This window comes from Gorilla gorilla, chromosome 1 (genome assembly GCF_029281585.2).
Source record: "Gorilla gorilla gorilla isolate KB3781 chromosome 1, NHGRI_mGorGor1-v2.1_pri, whole genome shotgun sequence".
Lineage (NCBI taxonomy): Eukaryota > Metazoa > Chordata > Mammalia > Primates > Hominidae > Gorilla > Gorilla gorilla.
In genome coordinates, this window is record NC_073224.2 from 123501462 (window position 1) to 123524443 (window position 22982).

Sequence of the window (22982 nt, forward strand, 5' to 3'; positions counted from 1 at the left end):
AGGGAGAAAAAAAGAATGGCAGGTAAGAGACAGGACTAATGTGCAGCTCCCACTTAGAAAGAACAGAACAGTGTCTGGAGACTCACATTGTGAACTTTGGCTCCAAGAACCATCGCAGGAATATACCAGGAAAACTGAAAAAATTCATAGACCCTTTGAAAGAAGTGGCTTTCTGCTGCAAATGCCACAAGATAGCCAAAAAACTGTGAGTTCCCAAAGTGTGAAAGGGGGAAAAAGCCTCTGAGCACACATCCTCACTGGGGAATCTAAAAATCCAGATCACGGGAGGATTTAACCATACTTAGAGCTGAAATGGATTTAGGGAGCTAAGCAAAATATAAAAGTACAAGTAGCAGAAAGAGCCCTGTAAGCATTCCCAGTCCTCAGCTCAAGCCCCAGGGAAGCCATTCCTGGCGTTATCTCACAGAGGTCCTTGGAGAAGGAAACGCAGCCAGTGGAACTGGGGAGAGGCCACAGGCTAAGGGAAGCTCCTAGCTGAACTCTGTAATAATTTCAACCGAGCACGAACTTCCCTGAGTAGAATCCAGGGCAGGGGAGTAGAGAGGAATGAACAGGAAGTGCAGATACAAACACAGAAGTCACAGCCAAAGGTTCAGGCAGGCAGGGAGGTAAGGACTGAGAGCCCTGCTTGCTTTCTCAGCTGGGAGGCTTTTAGGCTAAGGCAAGATCTCAGCCCTGCTCTCCTGCTGCCTGGATATAAACTCAGTGCAGTTAGGGAGGCACGGTGAAGGTGAGAATGGCCTTGCTGGCTGCATGGGAGTGGAGTGAGGCATGTCACTGCCAGCTTTCCCCCACTTGTCTGGTGACTTGTATGATACAGCAGAGGCAGCCATAATCTCCCTGGGAACATAACTCGATGGGCCTGAGAACCACCCCTCCATCCCCCGCAGTGGCTGCAGCAAGCCCCACCTAAGGAGAGTCTGAGCTCAGACTTGCCTAACCCTGCACCCACCTGATGGTTTGTCTCTACTGGCCCTGGTAGCCAAAGACAAAAGACATAATCTCTTGGGAGCTCCATGGCCCTGCCCATCACCTGAGAAACCTGAGTACTCATCCTGGCCAATGTAGGGCAAGACTATATCCCCCTTCTACTATTGCAGCTGGCACTCTGTGCCACCTCTGGCTGGAGGCCAACCAATTCAACTAATAGCAGAACAACCCTGCTCCAAAGGAAGAGAAAACAACAGCTAATTCCACCCTGGCTAACCAGAGGTCCTGAGTCTGTTCACATGACAACTTCACTGTGAGCATAACCAGTATTCAAGAAAACTGGTGCACTAAACGAAACTACAACCGAGGACTTCCAGAGAGTCCACTTCACTCCCCTGCCACCTCTACCAGAGCAGGTGCTGGTATCCACAACTGGGAGAACTGAAGATGGGTCACATCACAAGACTCTTTACAGCACTAGCCTGGATCCTGGTAGCCCCACTGGGTAGCTAGACCCAGAAAAGCAATAACAATAACTGCAGTCTGGCTCTCAGGAAGCCCTATCCCTAGAGAAATGGGGAGAGCATCACATCAATGGACCACCCTGTGGGACCAAAGAACCTGAACAGCAGCCCTTGAGTTCCATATCTTTCCACTGAAACAGTCTACCCAAACGAGAAGGAACCGGAAAAGTAATTCTAGTAATGTGACAAAACAAGGTTCTATAACACCCACAGAAGATCACACTAGCTCTTCAGCAATGGCTCTAAACCAAGTAGAAATCTCTGAATTGCCAGAAAAATAATTCAGAAGGTTGATTATTAAGCTAAGCAAAGAGGCACCAGAAAAAGGTGAAAACCAACTTAAATAAATTTAAAAAAATACAGGATATGGATGAAAAAGTTCCCAGATAAATAGATATGGTAAAGAAAAGACTATCACAACTTCTGGAAATAAAAGACACATTTAGAGAAAAGCAAAACACACTGAAAAGTATTAATAATAGAATTGAACAAGCAGAAGAAAAAACTTCAGAGCTCAAAGACAAAACTTTTGAATTAACCCAATCCAACAAAGACAAAGAAAAAAGAATTTTAAAAATGAACAAAGCCTCTAAGAAATGTGGGATTATGTTAAATGACCAAACCTAAGAGTAATTGGTGTTCTTGAGGAAGAAGAGCAATCTAAAAGTTATGCAAACTTATTTGAGGGAATAATCAAGTAAAACTTCCCTGGTCTTGCTAGAGATCTAGATATCCATATTTAAGAAACTCAAAGAACATCTGGGAAATTCATCACAAAAACATAATCACCTAGGCACATAGTCATCAGTTTATCTAAAGTCAAGACGAAGGAAAACATCTTAAGAGCTGTGAAGCAAAAGCATCAGGTAACTTATAAAGGAAAACCTATCAGATTAACAGCAGATTTCTCAGCAGAAACCCTGCAAGCCAGAAGGGATTGGGGTCCTATTTTTAGCCTCCTTAAACAAAATAATTATCAGCCAAGAATTTTACATCCAGCAAAACTAAGTTTCAGAAATGAAGGAGAGATAAAGCCGTTTTCAGACAAACAACTGCTGAAAGAATTCACCACTACCAAGCCAGCACTACAAGAACTGCTAAAAGGAGTCATAAATCTTGAAACAAAACCCCAAAATAGAACCTCCTTAAAGCATAAACATCACATGGCCTATACAAAAGTAACACAATTTTTAAAAACCCAAGGTATTCAGGCAACAACTAGCATGATGAATAAAACAGTACCTCACATCTCAATACTAATGTTGAATGTAAATGGCCTAAATGCTCCACTTAAAAGATACAGAATGGGAGGATGGATAAGAATTCACCAACCAAGTATCTAGTGTCTTCAAGAGACTCACCTAACACGTAAAGACTCACATAAAGTAAAGGAGTGGAAAAAAGATATTCCATGCAAATGGACACCAAAAGTGAGCAGGGGTAGCTATTATATCAGACAAAACATACCTTAAAGTAACAACAGTTAAAAAAGACAAACAGAGACATTATACAATAAAAGGATTAGTCCAACAGGAAAATATCACAATCCTAAATACATATGCACCTAACACTGGAGCTCCCAAATTTATAGAACAATTATTACTACACCTAAGAAATGAGATAGACACAATAATAGTGGGGAACTTCAATATTCCACTGACAGCACTAGACAGGTCATCAAGACAGAAAGTCAACAATGAAAAAATGGACTTAAAACTATACTTTAAAACAAACTGACTTAACAGATATTTATAGAACATTCTACCCAACAACTGCAGAATATACATTTTTTCATCAGCACATGGAACATCCTCCAAGATAGACCATATGATAGACCACAAAACACATCTCAATAAATTTAAGAGAATTGAAATTATATCAAGTACTCTCTCAGACCACAGTGGAATAATACTGGAAATTAACTCCAAAAGGAACCCTCAAAACTATACAAATACATGCGAATCAAATAATCTGTTACTGAATGATCCTTGGGTCAACAATGAAATAAAGATGGAAATTAAAAAATTATTTGAACTGAATGATAATAGTGGCACAACCAATCAAAACCTCTGGAATATAGCAAAAGCAGTGCTAAGAGAAAAGTTCACAGTAATAAATGCCTGCATCAAAAAGTCTGAAAGAACACAAATAGACAATCTAAGGTCACATTTCAAGGAACTAGAGAAAGAAGAACAAACCAAACCCAAACCCAGCAGAAGAAAAATAACAAAGATCAGAGCAGAACTAAATGAAATTGAAACAAACAAAAATACAAACAATAAATGAAACAAAAAGCTGGTTCTTTGAAAAGATAAACAAAATCGATACACATTAGTGAGATTAACCAAGAAAAGAGAAGATCCAAATAAGCTCAATTAGAAATGAAATGGGAGATATTACAACTGACACCACAGAAATACAAAAGACAATTCAAGACTACTATGAACACCTTTATGTGCATAAACTAGAAAACCTAGAGGAGATGGATAAATTCCTGGAAATATACTAACTTCCTAGATTAAACCAGGAAGAAACAAAAACTCTTAAAAAAAATAACAAGTAATGAGATTGAAACAGTAATAAAAAACATTGCCAACAAAAAAAGGTGCAGGACCAGATGGATTCACAGCCGAATTCTATCAGACATTCAAAGAAGAATTAGTACCAATCCTACTGAAACTATTGCAAAAGATAAAGATGGAATCCTCCCTAAATCATTCTATGAAAACATCATTACCGTAATACCAAAACCAGGAAAGGACATAACAAAAAAAGAAAACTACAGACCAATATCCCTGATGAACATAGATGCAAAAATCTTCTATAGCTAACTGAATTCAACACAATATCAAAAAGATAATCGACCATGATCAAGTGGGTTTCATACCAGGGATGCAGGGTTTGTTTAACATACACAAGTAAATAAATGTAATGATATACCACACAAACAGAAATGAAAACAAAAATCATATGATCATCTCAACAGATGCAGAAAAAGCATTTGACAAAATCTAACATACCTTTATGATTAAAACCCCTAGGAAAATTAGCATAGAAGGGATATATCTTATGGTAATAAAAGCCATCTATGACAAACCCACAGGCAACATTATACTGCATGGGGAAAGGTTGAAAGCATTTCCTCTGAGAACTGGAATAAGACAAGGATACCCACTTTCACCAATTCTATTCAACATAGTAATGGAAGCCCTGGCCAGAGCAATCAGATAAGAGAAAGAAATAAAGGGCATCCAAATTGGTAATGAGGAAGTCAAACTGTTGCTCTTTGGTAATGAAATGATCACATACCTAGAAAACCCAAAGATTCATCCAAAAAGGTCCTAGATCTAATAAATGAATTCAGTAAAGTTTCAGATACAAAATCAATGTACATAAATCAGTAGCACTGCTATACACCAATAGCAATCAAGCTGAGAATCAAATCAAGAACTCAACCCCTTTTACAACAGCTGCAATAAAATAAAATGCTTAGGAATATACCTAACCAAAGAGGTGAAAGAGCTCTACAAGGAAAACATTGAAATACTGCTGAAGGAAATCATAGATGACACAAACAATTGGAAACACATCCCATGTTCATGAATGGGTAGAATCAATATTGTAAAAATGACCATACTGCCAAAAGCAATCTATAAATTCAATGCAATTCCCATAAAAATACCACCAACACTCTTCACAGAACTAGAAAAAACAATCCTAAAATTCATATGTAAGAAAAAAAAAGCCCACATAGCCAAAGCAAGACTAGGCAAAAAGAACAAATCTGGAGGCATCACATTACCCAACTTCAAACTATACTACAAGGTTATAATTACCAAAACAGCACAGTACTAGTATAAAAACAGGCACGTAGTACAATGGAAAGGAATAGAGAACCCAGAAATAAAGCTTAATACTTACAGCCAACTGATCTTCAAGAAAGCAAACAAAATCATAAAGTGAGGAAAGGACACCCTATTCAACAAATGGTGCTGGGATAATTGGCAAGCCACATATAGAATAATGAAACTGGATCCTCATCTCTCACCTTATACAAAAATCAACTCAAGATTGATCAAAGACTTAAATCTGAGACCTCAAACCTAAAAATTCTAGGAGATAACATCAGAAAAATTCTCCTAGATACTGGCCTAGGCAAAGAATTCATGAGCAAGTGCCCAAAAGCAAATGCAATGAAAACCAAGACAAATAGATGGGACTTAATTAAACTAAAAAGTGCCTGCACAGCAAAAGCAATAATCAGCAGAGTAAACAGACAACACAGTATGGAAGAAAATCTTCAGAATCTATATACCTGACAAAGGACTAATATCCAGAATCTACAAAGAACTCAAACAAATCAGCAGAAAAAAGCAATCAATCCCATCAAAAAGTGGGCTAAGGACATGAATAGACAATTCTCAAAAGAAGATATACAAACGGCCAACAAGCACATGGAAAAATGCTCAATATTACTAATTATCAGCTAAATGCAAATCAAAACCACAATGTGATACCACCTTACTCCTGCAAGAATGGCCATAATTTAAAAATCAAAAAGTAATAGATGTTGGCGTGGATGTGGTGAGAAGGAACAGTTTTACACTGCTGGTGGGAATGTAAACTAGTACAACCACTATGGAAAACACTATGAAGATTCCTTAAAGAATTAAAAGTAGAATGACCATTCGATCCAGCAATCCCACTACTGGGTATTTGCCCAGAGGAAAATAAGTCATTATATGAAAAAGATATGTAGACACACATGTTTATAGCAGCACAATTCACAATTGCAAAAATATGGAACCAGCCTAAATGCCCATCAACCAAGTGGGTAAAGAAAGTGTGGCATATATACCATGGAACACTACTCAGCCATAAAAGGGAATTAAATAATGGCATTCACAGCAACCTAGATGAAGTTGGAGACCACTATTCTAAGTGAAGTAACTCATGAATGGGAAAATCAAACATAGTATGTTCTCACAAGTGGGAACTAAGCAATGAAGACACAATGGCATAAGAATGATAGAATGGACTCTGGGGACTTGGGGAAATGGGTGCAAGGGGGGTGATGGAGAAAAAAAAGAAAAGTAAGAGAAATTGAGAAGAAAAAATCAGCTCTCTGAGGATAGGAAAAAAATGTAGGAGTTCTTAACTTGGGTTTATTAACTTGTGAAACTGTATACAGTTTTGAGAATGCGTATACGCATTTTTCAAGATAGAAGATCCACATTTTAATCAAAGGAAATAGTGACCACACCCTTCCCCATCAAAAAGTGTTAAGAACTCAGAGGACAAGACTTAATACACTTATAGAAACAAAGTTAGGCACATTAACATATCTAAAGAAAGAATATGTTCCCTTGAGGGGTGGAAACTTTAAAAAAGAAGCTCTACTGGGAAAACTTTGGCCTTGTGTTTTAAAGAACTGCCCAAGTCAATTGGCACTATGGCACAGGCCAGCAATGTGTTGCCCAAGGAACACGTGTGTCCCATACTGGAGATGGATCTTTGGGTAATGATAGCTTGATTACCCTAGCCAATGAGGTGCTTCAATGAACTCCCTTTGCTCTGATTCCATACCCATCAAGCTATCTTACTTAATAATTTGGCTTCCCAATTAAATCTGCCTGCAAGTAGAGACTATGTTAATCAGTGAAGAAAAGTAGTTGATACTCCTTATCATTCCATGTACATATAAGATATGTGTGTGTCAGGGAGGGGAGGGTGTTTTTGACTGTGTGCAAGAGCATGCACTTGTGTGCATGCAAACACACACACACACACACACACGTTAATGTTAGTCTATAAAACATTTTCCTAACTTGGCTTCCAGCATGTTACCACTTCCTCCTCATCTTTTACCTATCTGGATAATACTATCTTGTCTGGTTCTCATCATCCCAACCTCTTAATGTTGGAATGTTCACAGGCTTAGTACTTGAACCACCCCTCCCCTCCCTCCTTCCCCTCCCCTCCTCTCTTCTCTTCTCTTTCTAAACCTACTGCACAGATAATTACACCCTATCTCAAGGCTTTCAGCACAGTCTATACTGAGGACTCTCAAATGTACATCTCCATCTATACCTCTCTCCTGAGCTTTGGTCTCACATATCTAACTGCCTACCTGACATTTCCACTTATATGTTCACGAAGCATCTAAACTCAATTTGCCTAAAACTTAACTCCTGATAACCCCTGATCTTCCCTCCCAAAATCGTGTTACTGTTGCATTATTTTGTGTCTCAGTAAATTGCAAATTCATTCTTCCAGTTGCTCTGGCCAGAAACTTTGGAATCATCATTGACTCTTTTGTTTCTTTCATCCTCCATCTAATTAGTCAGAAAATCTTATTTGCTCTACCTTTAAAATAAATATCCATGGCCGGGTATGGTGGCTCATGCCTGTAATCCCAACACTTTGGGAGGCCAAAGTGGGCAGATTACTTGAGCTCAGGATTTCGAGACCAGCCTGACCAACACAGTGAAACGCTGTCTCTACTAAAAATACAAAAATTAGCCAGGTATGGTGTGCGCCTGTAGTCCCAGCTACTTGGAATGCTGAGGCAGGAGAATCGCTTGAACCCAGGAAGTGGAGGTTGCAGTGAGCCGAGATAGTGCCACTGCACTCCAGCCTGGGTGACAGAGTGAGGCTCTGTCTCAAAAATTGGAATGAAATGAAATGAAATGAAATGACATGAAATAAAATATAAAAATAGAATAAATATCCAGAACCTGATCATGCCTCATGAAACCATCTTCACCACTCACCGTAGTCCAAGCCACCATCATCTCTTGCTTGAATCCTGTAGCCTCTTACTTGGTCTCCTTGCTTCTACTCTTGTTCCTCTATATTCTATTTTTAACATGATAACCAGAGTGAGACTTTAAAACTTACATCAGATCAGGTTATTCTCCCACACAAAACCTTCCCATGACTTCCCAGTTTAATCCCAGAAAAAGCCAAAGTCTTTACAATTTATTCTAAGGTACTATACAACTGACCTCCCCACGTCCACCCTCCTGTTAGCCATCTGACTTCGTATACTATTACCATAATAAACAGCATAATGCAAACCACGCCAAGGTTAAGGCCCTGGCTCTTCACCGTTGTTAGCTGTGTGCATTCTGTTGCTTGTGTGACAAGTTACTTAACATCTGTTTCACAGATTCTCATCTGTACTGTCTTATAGGGCTGTTACAAGAATTAAGTGAGTTAATGCTTGTGAAGTATTTAGAAAAGTATCCAACACATAGTAAGTGCTATATAGTATTTGTTACAGAAAATGCTCACCACCTAATTTACAACTGTGATACCCTTTGGCAGTCCCCACCTCCTGATTCCTGCTTTGTTTTGTTTTATTCTCCATATCACTATTATCTAACATACTATATATCTTAATTACTTGTTGCCTGTCTCTCCTACTAGAATTTAAGATTTCTGCTTTTCACTAGTCTATCTCCAATACCTACCATATAATAAGTACTCAATAAATATTTGTTGAATGAATCAATACTATAAAATACTCACAACTTTATTACTCTCATGAATTAGAGATGAGGACAGAATTCACCAGGTGACATATTCAAATAATCCTCCACTGAACGGGGTCTTTTAATCATTCAGGAGACAATGGGTCCAAAAAGTTTTACATGACTACATAAATGAGAGGAGAGTAGATATTTACACTTATTCAGGCCTCTGTTATTATCTTTCCACCTCTTGAATACTCTTCTAAACTGATTAAAGGATTAGGAAGCTGGCTGTCTCTCTGTGTCAAATTCTGTTCTCCAAGAGAGTTCAATTATCAGGTAGACTACCCATCCAATACACTAGCATTCAATACATTTGTTGGATCTCCTCAACCTCAATCCTTTATTCCCATGTTATACCCTGGGCCTTGCCATCACATAGAATTTCTCCATTTTTGAAACCATAAATGTCAATATTCTACTCAGTCTGCAACCTTCTACCTTTTAACTCTTTCATCCTTTAATTCCCACTATATCTTCAAGCTTATTTAGAAATTACAGCCTCTGATTTTTCCATTTTTTGCTGATACAGCACTCCCTACCTGTCTTCTCTTCTTCCTTACCCAGCCTGGCACCATGGTCATCACTTGGACTATGTTCTCCCGAGCAACCTCAACTACCCTTGCCATAGTGTCCCAATAGCCAAGACAAAAACTCCAATCCTGGATCAAGGCTAAAGAACTCATTCTTCACTTATACCCCTTAATAGCTGAGCAGTTTTGAAAAAAAAAAAAAATCTCAAAATAATGCAGAATTTTGTTTCAAATCTAATTTGCAATTTCTAATTTCAATTAAGCTCTCAACCCTGCTTATAAAACCCTTTTTAAAAACTTACATAATAGCTACAGTGTGCCTAGCACTGTTCTACATCGTTACAAATATTAACTGATTGAATTCTCAAACTCATGGTAACACTGAGGTAGATACCATTTTTTTTTTCACAAATAGGACTTTTTATTTGCCACTATTAAAAGTCTGAACTTCAGACAGATTCTTGGACTGATGGTTCATATCCATCAGTTCGTTCAACTTTAGCACCTGTCTTGTCCCCAGTGGCTTTTCCAAAACTATTACCTTCACCATGAAGCTCCATAAGTTTTCCCAATTCAAACTAGGGCTTCTTCAGCATTTTCACTTTTCTAACGAAGACATCACAGAGAGGATAAATAGATTGGCAAGCCTTTTCTATGTCTTTTCCAATACTGTCTGGAATCAATTTACTGACCACTTCTTTCCAGTCATTTGTCTGTACCTCTCAGGTCATGATTTCCATCATCTTCTTCCGGATTTGGAGGACCTGTTGGTGCTGAGCATAAGAGGTCTTCCGTACCTGATTGTTGCATTTTTTAGTAAAACCAACACAGAACAGATGAAGCAATCATTGTCTGCCATTTTTTGACCATGGAACACATTTTGTCATGGGTAAGATCCATGCCATGGAAGTTAGGCAGTTTTTGCCCTAAACATCTTCAGTAATCAGCTTGAATTTTCTAAATGCAACTTCATCATTCTGCAAATCAGTAAGACTCACTTCAAGCACACAACCCTCAAAGCCATCAGATGCAATTTTTGATTCCTTGGGTCCTGGTGACTAGCATCTTCCCAATATTTCTTACATTGAACATAGCAAGTGCTTTCACATCATACCAATCCTTCTTCGAAAATGGATCGACCACTTTCTTCTTGGCTCCCTTTTTGCCGCCTTTCATAAGGCACTTGTTCTTGACAACCGCCATGGTGCTGCTCAGAGCCAAAAACTGAGGTAGATACTATTACTGTCTCTGTTTTACAGATGAAAAAAAATTAAGGCACAGAAAAATCAAGCGACTGCACAAGGTCACACTGCCAGTAAGCAGTAGAGCTTACTAGCTCCAAATCCTGGCAGTCTAGCTCAAGCTTTTATCTCGATGTTCTTATCGATGTTATAAATGAAAATGAGGTACAGAGAGGCTCAGTAACTTGCTCAAGGATACCCATTTATTGAGTGGAAGAACTTTGGTTTGAATGCAAGGAGACTTATTGCAGAACCCATATACAAACCCACTAACCTATACCATCTCCTCAGGACTAAAGCCATCTGAGAGAATGATGCTCAACAGGGTTTGGAGCTCCTCGATTTCCCACACTATTCTCAGCAAACTTACCTAGACCCACACCTACCTCTACCTTTCTCTCACTCTCCTAGTGTTCAATCATTTGCTCTGGACTACATTTTTTCCCATTTCTTTCCATCTCTTTCCTGTATTGTCAATCTCTCTATCTTTACTTGCTCTAATGGTCATGTTCAAGTTTCTTTCATCCCAAAAGACCTTACCTTCAAGAAAATTTTTGGTAAGGCCATTCTTTATAGCTCCCTTTACATGCTCACTCCCTTCTCAATCGGGATCGTCAAAAGAGCAAAACTCATTTTCTCACCTCTTCTCTCATTGTAACTAACCTTCTGCACTAATAACTCTTCTAAAGCTTTTGTTGCTAATGTCTTTAGTGATAATACCAACTGTAAATTCTTTTTTTTTTTTAATTTTTTAACTTTTTCTTTTGAGATGGAGTCTTGCTCTGTTGCCCAGGCTGGAGTGCAGTGGTGCAATCTTGGCTCACTGCAACCTCCGCCTCCTGGGTTCAAGCTATTCTCCTACCTCAGCTTCTCGAGAAGCTGGGATTATAGGCCCCCACAACCACTGGCCTGTAATTTTTGTATTTTTTAGTACAGATGGTGTTTCACTATGTTGGCCAGGCTTGTCTCAAACTGCTCAGGTGATCCGCTCACCTCAGCCTCCCAAAGTGCTGGGATTATAGGCTAAATTCTAATGGATAATTTTTAGTCTTTATCTTACCATGTCACTATCTTGCTCTTCATTTCTTCTTCCTGACATTCTCTACACCCTCGGAATCCTTAGATCTACACTCTAATGATTCTTCTGCCATCTCTGTCTCCCTTTTTTAATTCCTCAACTCTGGTCTTTTCCCCAGGGTTTGAACTGAGAGAAGTTTAAAAAAGCTTGATTTAACATTCCCCACCACCCACCCACTCCCACCCCCACCCTGCGCCCCCCACAATGTACATGCTTTATTCTTAATGATCTCCCTGCAGAAAATGCAATTTAAATGGTATTCAGCTGACAGTAATCCCATCAGTGGTCATGGCTTTGTTACTCCTTTTTGAAGAGCCACCCCTCTCGTTCCCCATTCCTTCTAACTTGTGGTCAAAATGGAAACTGGCTGACCTTATATCCACATGGTTGGTCTAAAGGTAAGCATCTGACTTTCAAAAAGACAGGTGTCATGGAAGCCTGACCAAAAACCCTGCTAGTTAGATGGAAAAGAAAGGCAAGAGGGCAAGCTGTGTCTCTATTTTAGTCATAGATATGTTAATATATTCTCAGTCAAAATTAAGGAAATATGGTCTGCTAAAGAAGTTTTGTTCTATTTTAGAATGTGAGAAATGGTGCAGGAGATGTCATGTGGATGCTGAAACACTGAAATTTCAAAGACACTTTAAAGATTTATGGTTATAAAGTATAACTGGTTCTGGATTTTACAAGATGTCTGGCCACTGTAGTCACAGACTGCAAGAGAATGTTTGTGTCCTCCCAAAATTCATATTTTGGAACCTAATTCCCAATGTAATGGCATTAGGAGGTGCGGCTTTTGGGAGGTGATCAGTGCCCTCATAAAAGAGATCTCAGAGAATGAACTAGGAAGGAAGCCCTCACCAGACGTGGATGTGTCAGCACCTTGATCTTGGACTTCCCAGCCTCCAGAACTGTGACAAATAAATGTCTGTTGTTTATGATACCCAGTCTATGGTATATTGTTATAGCAGCTTGAATACAGTTAGACATAGATTTACCAGAAAGATGCCGCAATCAAACCCGTCCTCTTGGCCAGGCAGAGTGGTTCACACCTGTAATCTCAACACTTTGGGAGGCTGAGGCAGGAACACCATTTGAGCCCAGGAGTTCGAGATCAGACTGGACAGCATAGTGAGACCTTGCATTTAATAAAAAACAAAAAAATTAGCCAAATGTGGTGGTTTGTGCCTGTAGCCCCAGCTACGCAGGAAGCTGAGTATCACAAGGAGGATCACTTGAGTCCAGGACATCAAGGCTGCAGTGAGCTATGACTGCACCACTGCACTCCAGCCTGGGCAACAGAGCGATACTCTATCTCAAAAAAAAAATAATAAAAAATAAAAATAAAATAAAATAAATCCCATTCTCTCTAACAGATATGATATAGCACAATTAAAGGTTTTATTAAACATGTAATGACAATTTGGTAAGCAAGCATTGCAATAAAGCTTTCCTGACCAACTACTATAATATCACTGGCCACTTTAAAAGAAGAAAATATAAATTCTTTGCACAACCTTGGCTATATAGATGTAAAATCTGCTTGAATCACATTTCTCTGCATTTATCAAGGTGCAATGAAAAATGAAGTTGCATTAGCTTACAAATGGCCTGTCTACATCATGTAACGGTGCAGTGAGACCTAGGGCTGTTCTCTCCATCTATGCAGGGCATACCAAGATCTACAGAGCAAAAGTGCTAGGCATGGTTTGACAGGTTGCTTAAATGGGACTTAAGGTGGGTAAATGAGAAAAAAAAAAGGCAATGTCAATACAATAAATGAGCTTTTTATTTCCTTTATAAGTTGAAGAAAGCATACTCTTGATTATAAAAGCAAAAACCACATCAGTTGTTGTATAGATAATATGGCACATTTATTGAACTAGACAGTCCTTTGAGACAAAACCATACTCAAAATAAAATCTTTTCATCTCAATCTTGAGTATGTCTACACTTTTCTATATACAGATGTAACAAACCTCAGTATAATATAAAGAGGTGGCAAATCCTAGTATAATTAGTGGTACCTGTGAAAAATACAATTAGGGCCAGAGTGACAATAAAAGTCAGTTAAGCGACAAGTTTGAAATTCATACCCTCTCAGAAAATTGTTGAAATAAAATTGGTATGACCTTCCAGTCATTTATAAACATGTGGATACTTTGGGCAATAATAAGATCACTTATTAACTGCAACAAACATTACACATCTTTTGTAATTAAATAAATAAAAATGCACACAAAAATGTATGGTTTAAGTTCAACAATCTCCTTGATGACAATGCTATGCACTGTCTCATGTGTTGTCTCATTGATTTTTTTTCACTGAATTCATTCACTCATTAAAGACTTATTGAGCTCCTTCTGCAACAGGAGTTATTATGCCAAAGATTTAAGAATTAAATCTTTATTATAATAACTCATTTTCTCACACACATAGTTATCACAGCCAGGGCTCAACAGGAAAATCTTCCTGTCTTTCATGACTGGTGGTGGCCTCTAGAAACATACTGCCTGGTGAGGTCTGCCTGTTGAGTAGCAGCTTATGCTGCACCTGTGGTATGGTGCATACTAAACTGTTTTCTGCTGAGGTATTCACAAAAGGTCTAAATGAAAAAGAGCATGCTCTTCCATCTATCTTAAAGCAAATGCCTAAAAACAGAGACAGAATATAGAGGATGTATTTTTTTTCTATAAGAGAGATACAATGTCCTATAAAATTTCAAAATGGAAGCAATCATTTCCAGCTTAAGAACAAAGTTTTTGGAACCGATATCTGAGGTTTTTTTGTTGTTGCTGTTTGTTTTAAAACACTTTATTGTGGTATAATTGACATTGCAAAAAGCTGTACATATTTCTGTTTTGTTTTTAAAGAATGATAGAATACAGACAGATAAGGATAGGAAGAAAGGCCTTTCCAAGAAGAGGTAATGGCATTAATAAGGAAGTAAAAGGGAGTAGCTCCGAGGAAACTTGGAAATTTTGTGAACTCTAGGGCAAAGGATCGATGTAAGATAGCAATGGTCTAGAGAGGTATTTTGGATCCGGACTGTGCAAAGTTTTTTTTTTTTTTTTTTTTTTTGAGACGTAGTCTCACTCGTGTCACCCAGGCTGGAGTGCAGTGGCGCGATCTCGGCTCACTGCAAGCTCCGCCTCCCGGGTTCACATCATTCTCCTGCCTCAGCCTCCCGAGTAGCTGGGACTACAGGCGCCCGCCACCACGCCCGGCTAATTTGTTTGTGTTTTTAGTAGAGACGAGGTTTCACCGTGTTAGCCAGGATGGTCTTGATCTCCTGATCTCGTGATCTGCCCGCCTCGGCCTCCCAAAGTGCTGGGATTACAGGCGTGAGCCACAGCGCCGGCCCAGACTGTACAAAGTTTTAAACGTTCTGTGGGAAGTCTGGACTTTATGAGAAGACCCCACAGGCTTCTCAGCAAGGGAACAACATAATTAGAGCTCTGCTTTTGGGAGATTAACAAAGTCAGACTGATTCTAGGGGGTGTGGTGGGGGGCGGGAAGAATAGTATGGCATTGGGAAGAATCCTACTAAGAGTGATAAGAGTAAAAGAGAGAAAGGTTGTTGGATAGAATTATATATTATTGAAGAAGTCATCATCAAGCAGGGAGGACCTACCAGGTGCTGTGCAGTGGCCAAGGAACTTTATATATGGTAGGATTTCAAATCTACATAAAATTCCTACAATGTGAGGAGTATTATTAACATGTTGGACATGAGACAACTGAGGTTTAGTGAAGTCAAAAAACTGCCTGGAATCACATTTAAAATGTGGTGGTAGAGCCAGGCCTGGCTGATCCAAATAGTCATGCACGGTCTACTTTCCCCCACTTCCTCTTAATGAAGAGCCAGTCAACTTATTGAGTCTGGATGTCTCATAGCTTAGTGGCATGGGAGTAGCTGGAAGGTTGCCAGCCATGGGAAAAGCCAAAGTTTGCCAGGTAGTTAGTAGCCAGTCGGTGGGCCAATCTGACTCTCTCCCCAGGACTGGCAAGAGTTCCACACAGTCTGGTCCTTAACACCTCCCTTGGGACTCCAACTTCGCACTGCACACTTACCCTCAGCCCAAGAGGCCTCTTCTCTTTTCCAGCAAATTTATGAACTGGCTGCTCAGACCATTCTCCCCATGGGAGGACAGGAATCCAAATCTGCGATTTGAGTAAACAGCTCCATTTCCCTTCACTATTATATTCTCCTGCTTCCCAAAAGGGGTCCAAAGTAACGTGGTGAATAAAGAGTAGGCTTTATTCATATAATAAAGTTGAACACTCCATGCAAAGTCTCTGTTCATGAGGAGTATGACAAAAAGTTCATGAGAAGCCCTTTGTTTGATGTATAAAATGAATTCTGTTCAATACTGCTAATTTTAAAGCCTCATCACCATTCTAATTAATATACTAATATACTCACCTTAATACTCTATAATTAATGAATTATAGACCTCTTTAAGAACTCCTTCAAAGGACAATCTTTCAGAATCAAATTCTTCCTTGTCCCTTGCAGAAATGGCCCACAACACTATTTTCATATTTCCCACCTTCCAACTGTACTTCTGCCACTTCTTGAAGAAAGCACTCTAGCCATAAATCCCAACTAGACCCTAGATAGTGGTCCCTTGGTCAGCCATCAGCTTTAGCTCTCACCACCTCCCCTCTGCCTGCAGGGCTCTGTGCAGGTTGCCCTTTTAGCTATAGACTGTGTATAAACAGAACTTCCTACATGCACCTTGGGACTCATGTGTTAAAAGCCCTTATTTTATACAAGGTAATCCTAGTGGTAGTAGCCAAATAGAGACATGGAGATAAATTTACAAGACAGCTTTGCTTCTTTCTCATAATTCATTGAGCCAAACAAGACTGTAAGAATAGCAACAACAAAGGATGATTTATAATTTCTACTCTACATGTCACCATGGCAAGATATATAAGTGACTTTCATAGAACAGATTTAAAAGTTACAAGGCAGTTATCAGCAAATTAACATGTGTACTTTGTTTCAGAATTTATCATCATTGTAGTTAGTGCACAGGGTTTGGAATCAGGCTAGCTGGGTTTACATTTTGGTTCTGACACTTGCTAGCTATGTAACCTTAGGTTAGTTATTTAACCTCCCAACATCGTCATCTATAAAATAGGGCTAATAGCACCTACCTTACTGAGTTATGAGGATTAAATGAGTTAATGAATGTCAAATACTTAAAACCATGCTTGGCACATAGTAAGCATCCAATGAATGTTTGCTATTATCACCACCACCTCCATTATCATCATGTTTAGTAATAACTGAAATTATCATGGTACTATCAGACCAGGGCCCAAAAATGAATTAAACATTAAACTAATTTTAGTACAAATAGGATAATAGTCACTGAAGTAAAACTTGAAAGAACACTGATATTTACTTTATATTCATCATCTTGCAAAACTGGTTTAAAAAATGGGAAGGCACAATAAAAGTTTAATCAACAAGTAAAAATTTTTGATGGCTAAATAGACGAACTTTGTATGTTGTATTCAAGAGTAAATGAGAATGTGAAGCATTCTGAAAAACCACAAAATGCTGTATTAAAATAGGATATTATTAAAGAGAATAGATTCCACTTTAAAATGTTTTACAAGGTAAGATGTTATTTTATTTTATACTTTCAACTACCTTACTGAAAAATCTACACCTATCATCTCAAGAAAATGGGATAATAAGCAATCTAACCAAGGTCATTCAGGGCTCCATCCTCAGTGAGTCACAATCAGAACATGAAGATAAGAATGTGAAGGAGAAACTGACATTCTTGCATGCTGTTTGGTGCATCCACAAAGAATGCAAAAGATGTAGAAGTGGAAGTTGTAAGAATATCCATGAATTAAAAATCAGATTGGCTTCACTCTGCTTTTTAGGAGGCAAACGGGCAAAAAAAAAAAAAAAAAACAAAGACAAACCAGAAGTTTGTCTTTAGCCAACCAGAAGTCGGTTCAATTAGAACTTTCTCAATTAGAAATGGAGCAGTAGCTCTAGAAAAAAAACAGAAGACTGTGTGGCAAGAAAAAAAGAAAGCTACAGATGAATTTTGGTTAATGAGTAGAAACCTAACAGAACTCAGGTGATGGGTCAGTGCAAGGACCTATAAATGACCTTGCTATGTTCAGTAAGCAGAGAAGTTCAGGAAATCTGTGAAGCCTCTGAACTGGAGAAAAAAAAGATAGAATATTGTTAAGAAATGGTAGAGAGAGAAAACTAAATGCCTGAGCAGAGTTAAATTAAGTCAAGCTGGAGTCAGCATATCATCTCTGTGCCTATAAATTATCTCTCGGCATCTAGGGTCTCACAGTGTGGCTGAGCAGCTTCTACCCTAAAGGAGTAAATTTCTCTGTTGAAATTTAGGAGAAAGATTTAGGCCTCATACTGTAATCTTCAGAAGAGAAACTCTTGAACTCTTGAATGGTGGCATTAGAATAGAGTCAAGAAAAGAACTAGAATAAGTGTTCTCTGTGAGGAGGCTAGAGGCTAGGTTAGTTACAACAGTGACAGACTGAATCCAAAGTATTATCTTTGGGCACAAAGATCAGCATGTTTGGCAGCAGTAAGCTGTAAAAAAGAAAGAAGGCAAGAAAAGGAAAGAAAGTTGTTTGACTGCTATTATCTCATGTACTCTCATGTAGCTTAAGATCAATAGAATACTGTTATTGTAGTTATAAAATATATACACATCAAAGTAAATACTCTGAAACCACTCATTTACGGTGCAGCTCCTTAAAAATAATCCATCCATCATATGTGGCCCTGATCAACAAACTTACTTAGATATTTATGGAAGCTGCAGTATTTTTCAAACTACATCTTAAGAAATCCAAAATTGTGTGGCACTGTCTCAGGAGCCCCTGGGTTGTGGAGTGGGGCGGGTAATGGGGGAGAGGGAAATCAAACAAGCAGGGCTAAAAATACTCCTCTGCTTCTTAAATCAGAAAAGCTTTGCTTTTATCTGTTTTATATAACAGGGATTCATGTAAGATTTCATTTGATAAAAGACTACTGGTAAGGTGGGAAAAGCATAGGCAAGACTAGGTTTGAACTGTGTCACTGCTATTTACTTACTCTGTGACTTGGGAAAATTACCTAAACTCTCTGAATCTTAGTTTCCTCTTTTATAAAATGGGATAAATAATATTTACAAATTGTTGTATGAAGTAAATAAGATAAAATATGTATAACACATACCATGAGACTTTAGCACATAGCAGGCACTAGCTGTTAGTTCCTTTTCTGAAAGACATGGAATATAGAGATAGATAGATTAGATAGACAGACAGAGAGAGAGAGAGAGAGAGAGAGATGGGTTTTGGGGTTTTTTTGTTTGTTTGTTTTTCAGACAGGATCTTAACTGTGCAGTGGCACAATCGCTGCTCACTGCAGCCTTCCTGGGCTCAGGTGATTCTCCTACCTCAGTCTCCTGACTAGCTGGGACTACAGGCATATGCCACTAAGCCCAGCTAATTTTTTGAATTTTTTATAGAGACAAGGTCTCACTATGTTGCCCAGGTTGGTCTGAAATTCCTAAGCTCAAGAAATACACCTGCTTCGGCCTCCCAAAGTGCTGGGATTACAGGCGTCAGCCACCGTGCTTGGCCAATAGATGTTTAAATAAATAAATAAATAAATTTGTATAAATATATTTATACAAAAATATATATTTGTCTGTGTGTGTGTGTGTACATATAGTTGTAGAAGCTTCTGCAGACAGCTCTTCTGTAACTTGCAGTCATTCAAAAGATATACTGAGCAAGAATTTGGAGGTCAGCAGCATCACTCTCTTCAGCATTTCCAGGCCATGGCTGCCGTACTATCTGCTAGCATAAATCCTCAGCATTCAGCTACAGTTCTTCCTTCCTCTATATTTTCAACAGTTACTATCAGTAGTTTTCATTAGCTGCTCAAAGCTATATTGCAAAGAATTTAAATATTATTATCATTTTCATAAACTAGGTCAGTTCACAAAAGCAACCAACCACAAAAGCACTTTAAACAAATAAGACTCACCGACTGAGATTAAAAGGAGCTTTAGAGTGGATCCACACAACACCTTTATTTGCCATGAGAGATGAAGTAACCTCATCAAACTGGCAGAGTAATCAACTAGCAAAATTCCCAGATGATTGTAGTAGCTCTTGAACACATACCATGCTGATTAGCTCATGTTGCATGTTGCATGAACAATACATGGCAGAGAAAAGCTAAAAGTCAGTGGGAACACTATGCCAATTTAATGTCATTAACATTGCAGAAACCTACAATAACAAATACTAATTGCAAAATATGGAATGAAATGCCTACATTAAATCTTACCATCCTAATTCCACCATTGTGTGACATTGGGCAAGTTACTTAACCAAAGACTATTTCTTCATGTTTGAAATAAGGTGGCAATACCTGCCTCAAGGCCTTGTTATGAACAATATCTCTTCGTGGTATTCTTGCCAAAAATCCATAACCTCAGTCTAATCACGAAGAAAAATCAGACAAACCTAAACTGAGAGACATTCTACAAAATAACTGACTAGTTCTCTTCAAAAGTGCCAAGGTCATGAAAGAGAAAATGTATGCATTAGAAGAGACATGAAAGCTAAATGCATTGTGGGACCCTGGATTTGATCTTGGACTAAGGAAAGGGACAGTGAAAAAACTAGTGAAATTTGAACTAAGTCTGTAGCTAAATTACTATTATTGTACCAATATTAATTTCTTGATTTTGATAACTGTATTATGATTATTCAAGACAAAGCTTGGTGAAGGGTATACAGAAATTCTCTGTACTAATTTTGCAACTCTGTAAATCTAAAACTATTTTAAAATTAAAAAAATTTAAATCTTGTGAGAATTAAATACAGGGTCAAAAATTTTAAACCACGCTTTTTTTTTTTTTTAGGTGTAATTCTTCATCTAATGGCTGTACTTAGCGATCGTTAACAGCAAGAACATTATGTGAATACTGGCCAAACCCAGGCTAGGAACCGCTAATAATGAAACATGTTCAACTGCAATAAAATGTGGACACTTTATCATACTTCAACTGAATAACAAATATTTTTGCAAAAATCTACTAACCATCAATATTTCACTCTTTGCACAATACAATCATGACTTAGTGCTTAAAGAAGTATGGATTCTGTGTTTGGCCAATGATGACAGGCTTAAATTTACCTAATACCATCAACATTTAAACAGAACATGTCAGATCTTAATTCCTCTGACTCTATGACTACGCTCATCTTGTCAGATTTCAACAGTTTTCTGTCAGGCAACACCTGGCAAAATAAACCGTTTTCATATAAATTGTAGACATCCCATAATGAGTATGGAGTGATGTGCTGTTATTCCTGTTTCTCCCTATGTTTTATTTTCAACTTGAGTTTACATCTGGCCTTGAGAGGTAAAAGTCTGCATCTGAGATAAGCAAAGATGCTCTATGCCAACATTTTTACCCAAGATTTTGTTTTAAAAAAAGAAAACACTAAAAACCATTAAAACAAGTTAGGAATCACAACACTTTATTAGTTAGAGTTTCTAACATAGCACTGTTATGGCTCATTCACTTTTGCTTTACACCTAAGGGAGTAAGTGCACAGCCAAGGCTAATAAAAACTAACTTGGCTATTTCTTGGTTTTTGATGGAACGATTCATATGATAAATATACATTTTTTCCCATTATACTATACTCTTGCAAAATAATTTTTTTCTACAAAGGTTATGAGATATCATAAAAATGTCTAATGCATCTGGTTTAAGAATCCAATGCCTCTTTCACATATTTCTGCATCTGTTCACAAAATCCCTTTGACTTCAAAGGAAGCTTTTCAAGAGAAAAAGAAGATACATACAGGAAAAGTGGCCATAAATTTTTAGTAGTCCTTTTCTAAGGCCATTTTAATAACGGCATTGTGGGACAAGTATCTTCCTCAGAAACCTAAAATATCACAAATGATATTAATGACTAAAGATCTGTATAAAGATTTATGATTTCAAAATGTTTTTCTGGTTATTAAAAAGTGTGTGTCTTCAATTTAGACATGTGAAAAATACGGAATGCTATAAAAGGAAACAAATAATTTTTAACCCACTATTTAGGAAGGCCAAAGCAAAATAAAAAAGTTAAAAATGTTTGTTCCCTTCCAGGCTTTTTTTCTATGTATACGTTTATATAAACACTTATATATAAACATAACATCGTAATAACACTATGAACACAATTTTGTATCTTTTCTCAAGTCTTTCAAAAAACCACATTAATCTTTCAAACCATCATTTTCAATGACTGAAATTATATGTAGATTTATACTTTAAAAAAATACTCTCACATTTAATTCTTATTCTACTCAAAGCTAAATTAAAGGTTTAGAAACATTCATCTGTACTGGAAATTCTACATCTTGAAACAATCTAGATTAATAATTAACTTTAATAGCCCTATTCATAAATGCCACTGAAACAATAGTAGAGGTTTAAGAAATTTTTTCTTTAGCATTTATAATGACTTAGTGTCTTCAACTTCCCTGGGCAGTCATTAGCAGGCTGTAGTTTGTCTTTTTTTTCTCTCTCTCTTTGATTCTCCATTCTCAAGACATCTTCAATTCTTTAGTTTGGAATAAGGGGAAGTTTGGGTCTACGGCTTAGCTACTTTGATAGCATAGGTGTTAATGTGCTATTAATTATAAATAATCATCTAATTCTAGTTCTGCAGAATCAAACCCTCAAATTTCAAGGAGAGGAATTTTTGATAAATTTATCTAATTTTGAATTGTCTTACCTAACATTGCTGCTGAAATTTAAGGTAACATTTGAATAGTTGTTTGTTGACAAGCAGCTTTCTGGTATATATTAATATATTAGCTTATAAGAATTTTGTGAGGCTCACATTAATAAAAAACGGAAGTTCAAAAAATTTATGACATGACTAGAAAAATAAGTTGAACTTAAATTTTGGTTTTCATAATTACTCTCATTGGCTTTGTTTTGGCTTCATAATCATGGAACTATAGATTTTCCAGAGGTTGAAAGAACATTAACGTGTCAATCAGTCCAGCTCTCTTCCTCCACTCAATATGAGCAAAAAAA

General features: G+C 37.8%; 1 protein-coding gene and 1 pseudogene across 3 annotated transcripts in view; both read right to left on the reverse strand.

The window, feature by feature from the left end:
• Positions 1-22982, reverse strand: part of WARS2 (tryptophanyl tRNA synthetase 2, mitochondrial) — a 109235-nt gene that overhangs the window by 85142 nt on the left and 1111 nt on the right. Inside the window, exons 1-2 of one of the 3 annotated variants that reach the window (XM_063695954.1) lie at positions 9009-9142; positions 8249-8333 (exon numbers count right to left, since the gene is read on the reverse strand). The exons of 1 other annotated variant lie outside the window; for it this stretch is intronic. In XM_063695954.1, the coding sequence (XP_063552024.1) occupies positions 8249-8269 (21 nt within the window). In that variant the 5' untranslated portion in view covers positions 8270-8333; positions 9009-9142. Of the gene's footprint in view, positions 1-8248; positions 8334-9008; positions 9143-19090; positions 19136-22982 lie in introns of those variants that run through there. One more of the 3 variants, XM_063695958.1, reaches the window with a different exon arrangement.
• LOC101138746 (small ribosomal subunit protein eS1-like) lies at positions 9978-10887 on the reverse strand (annotated as a pseudogene).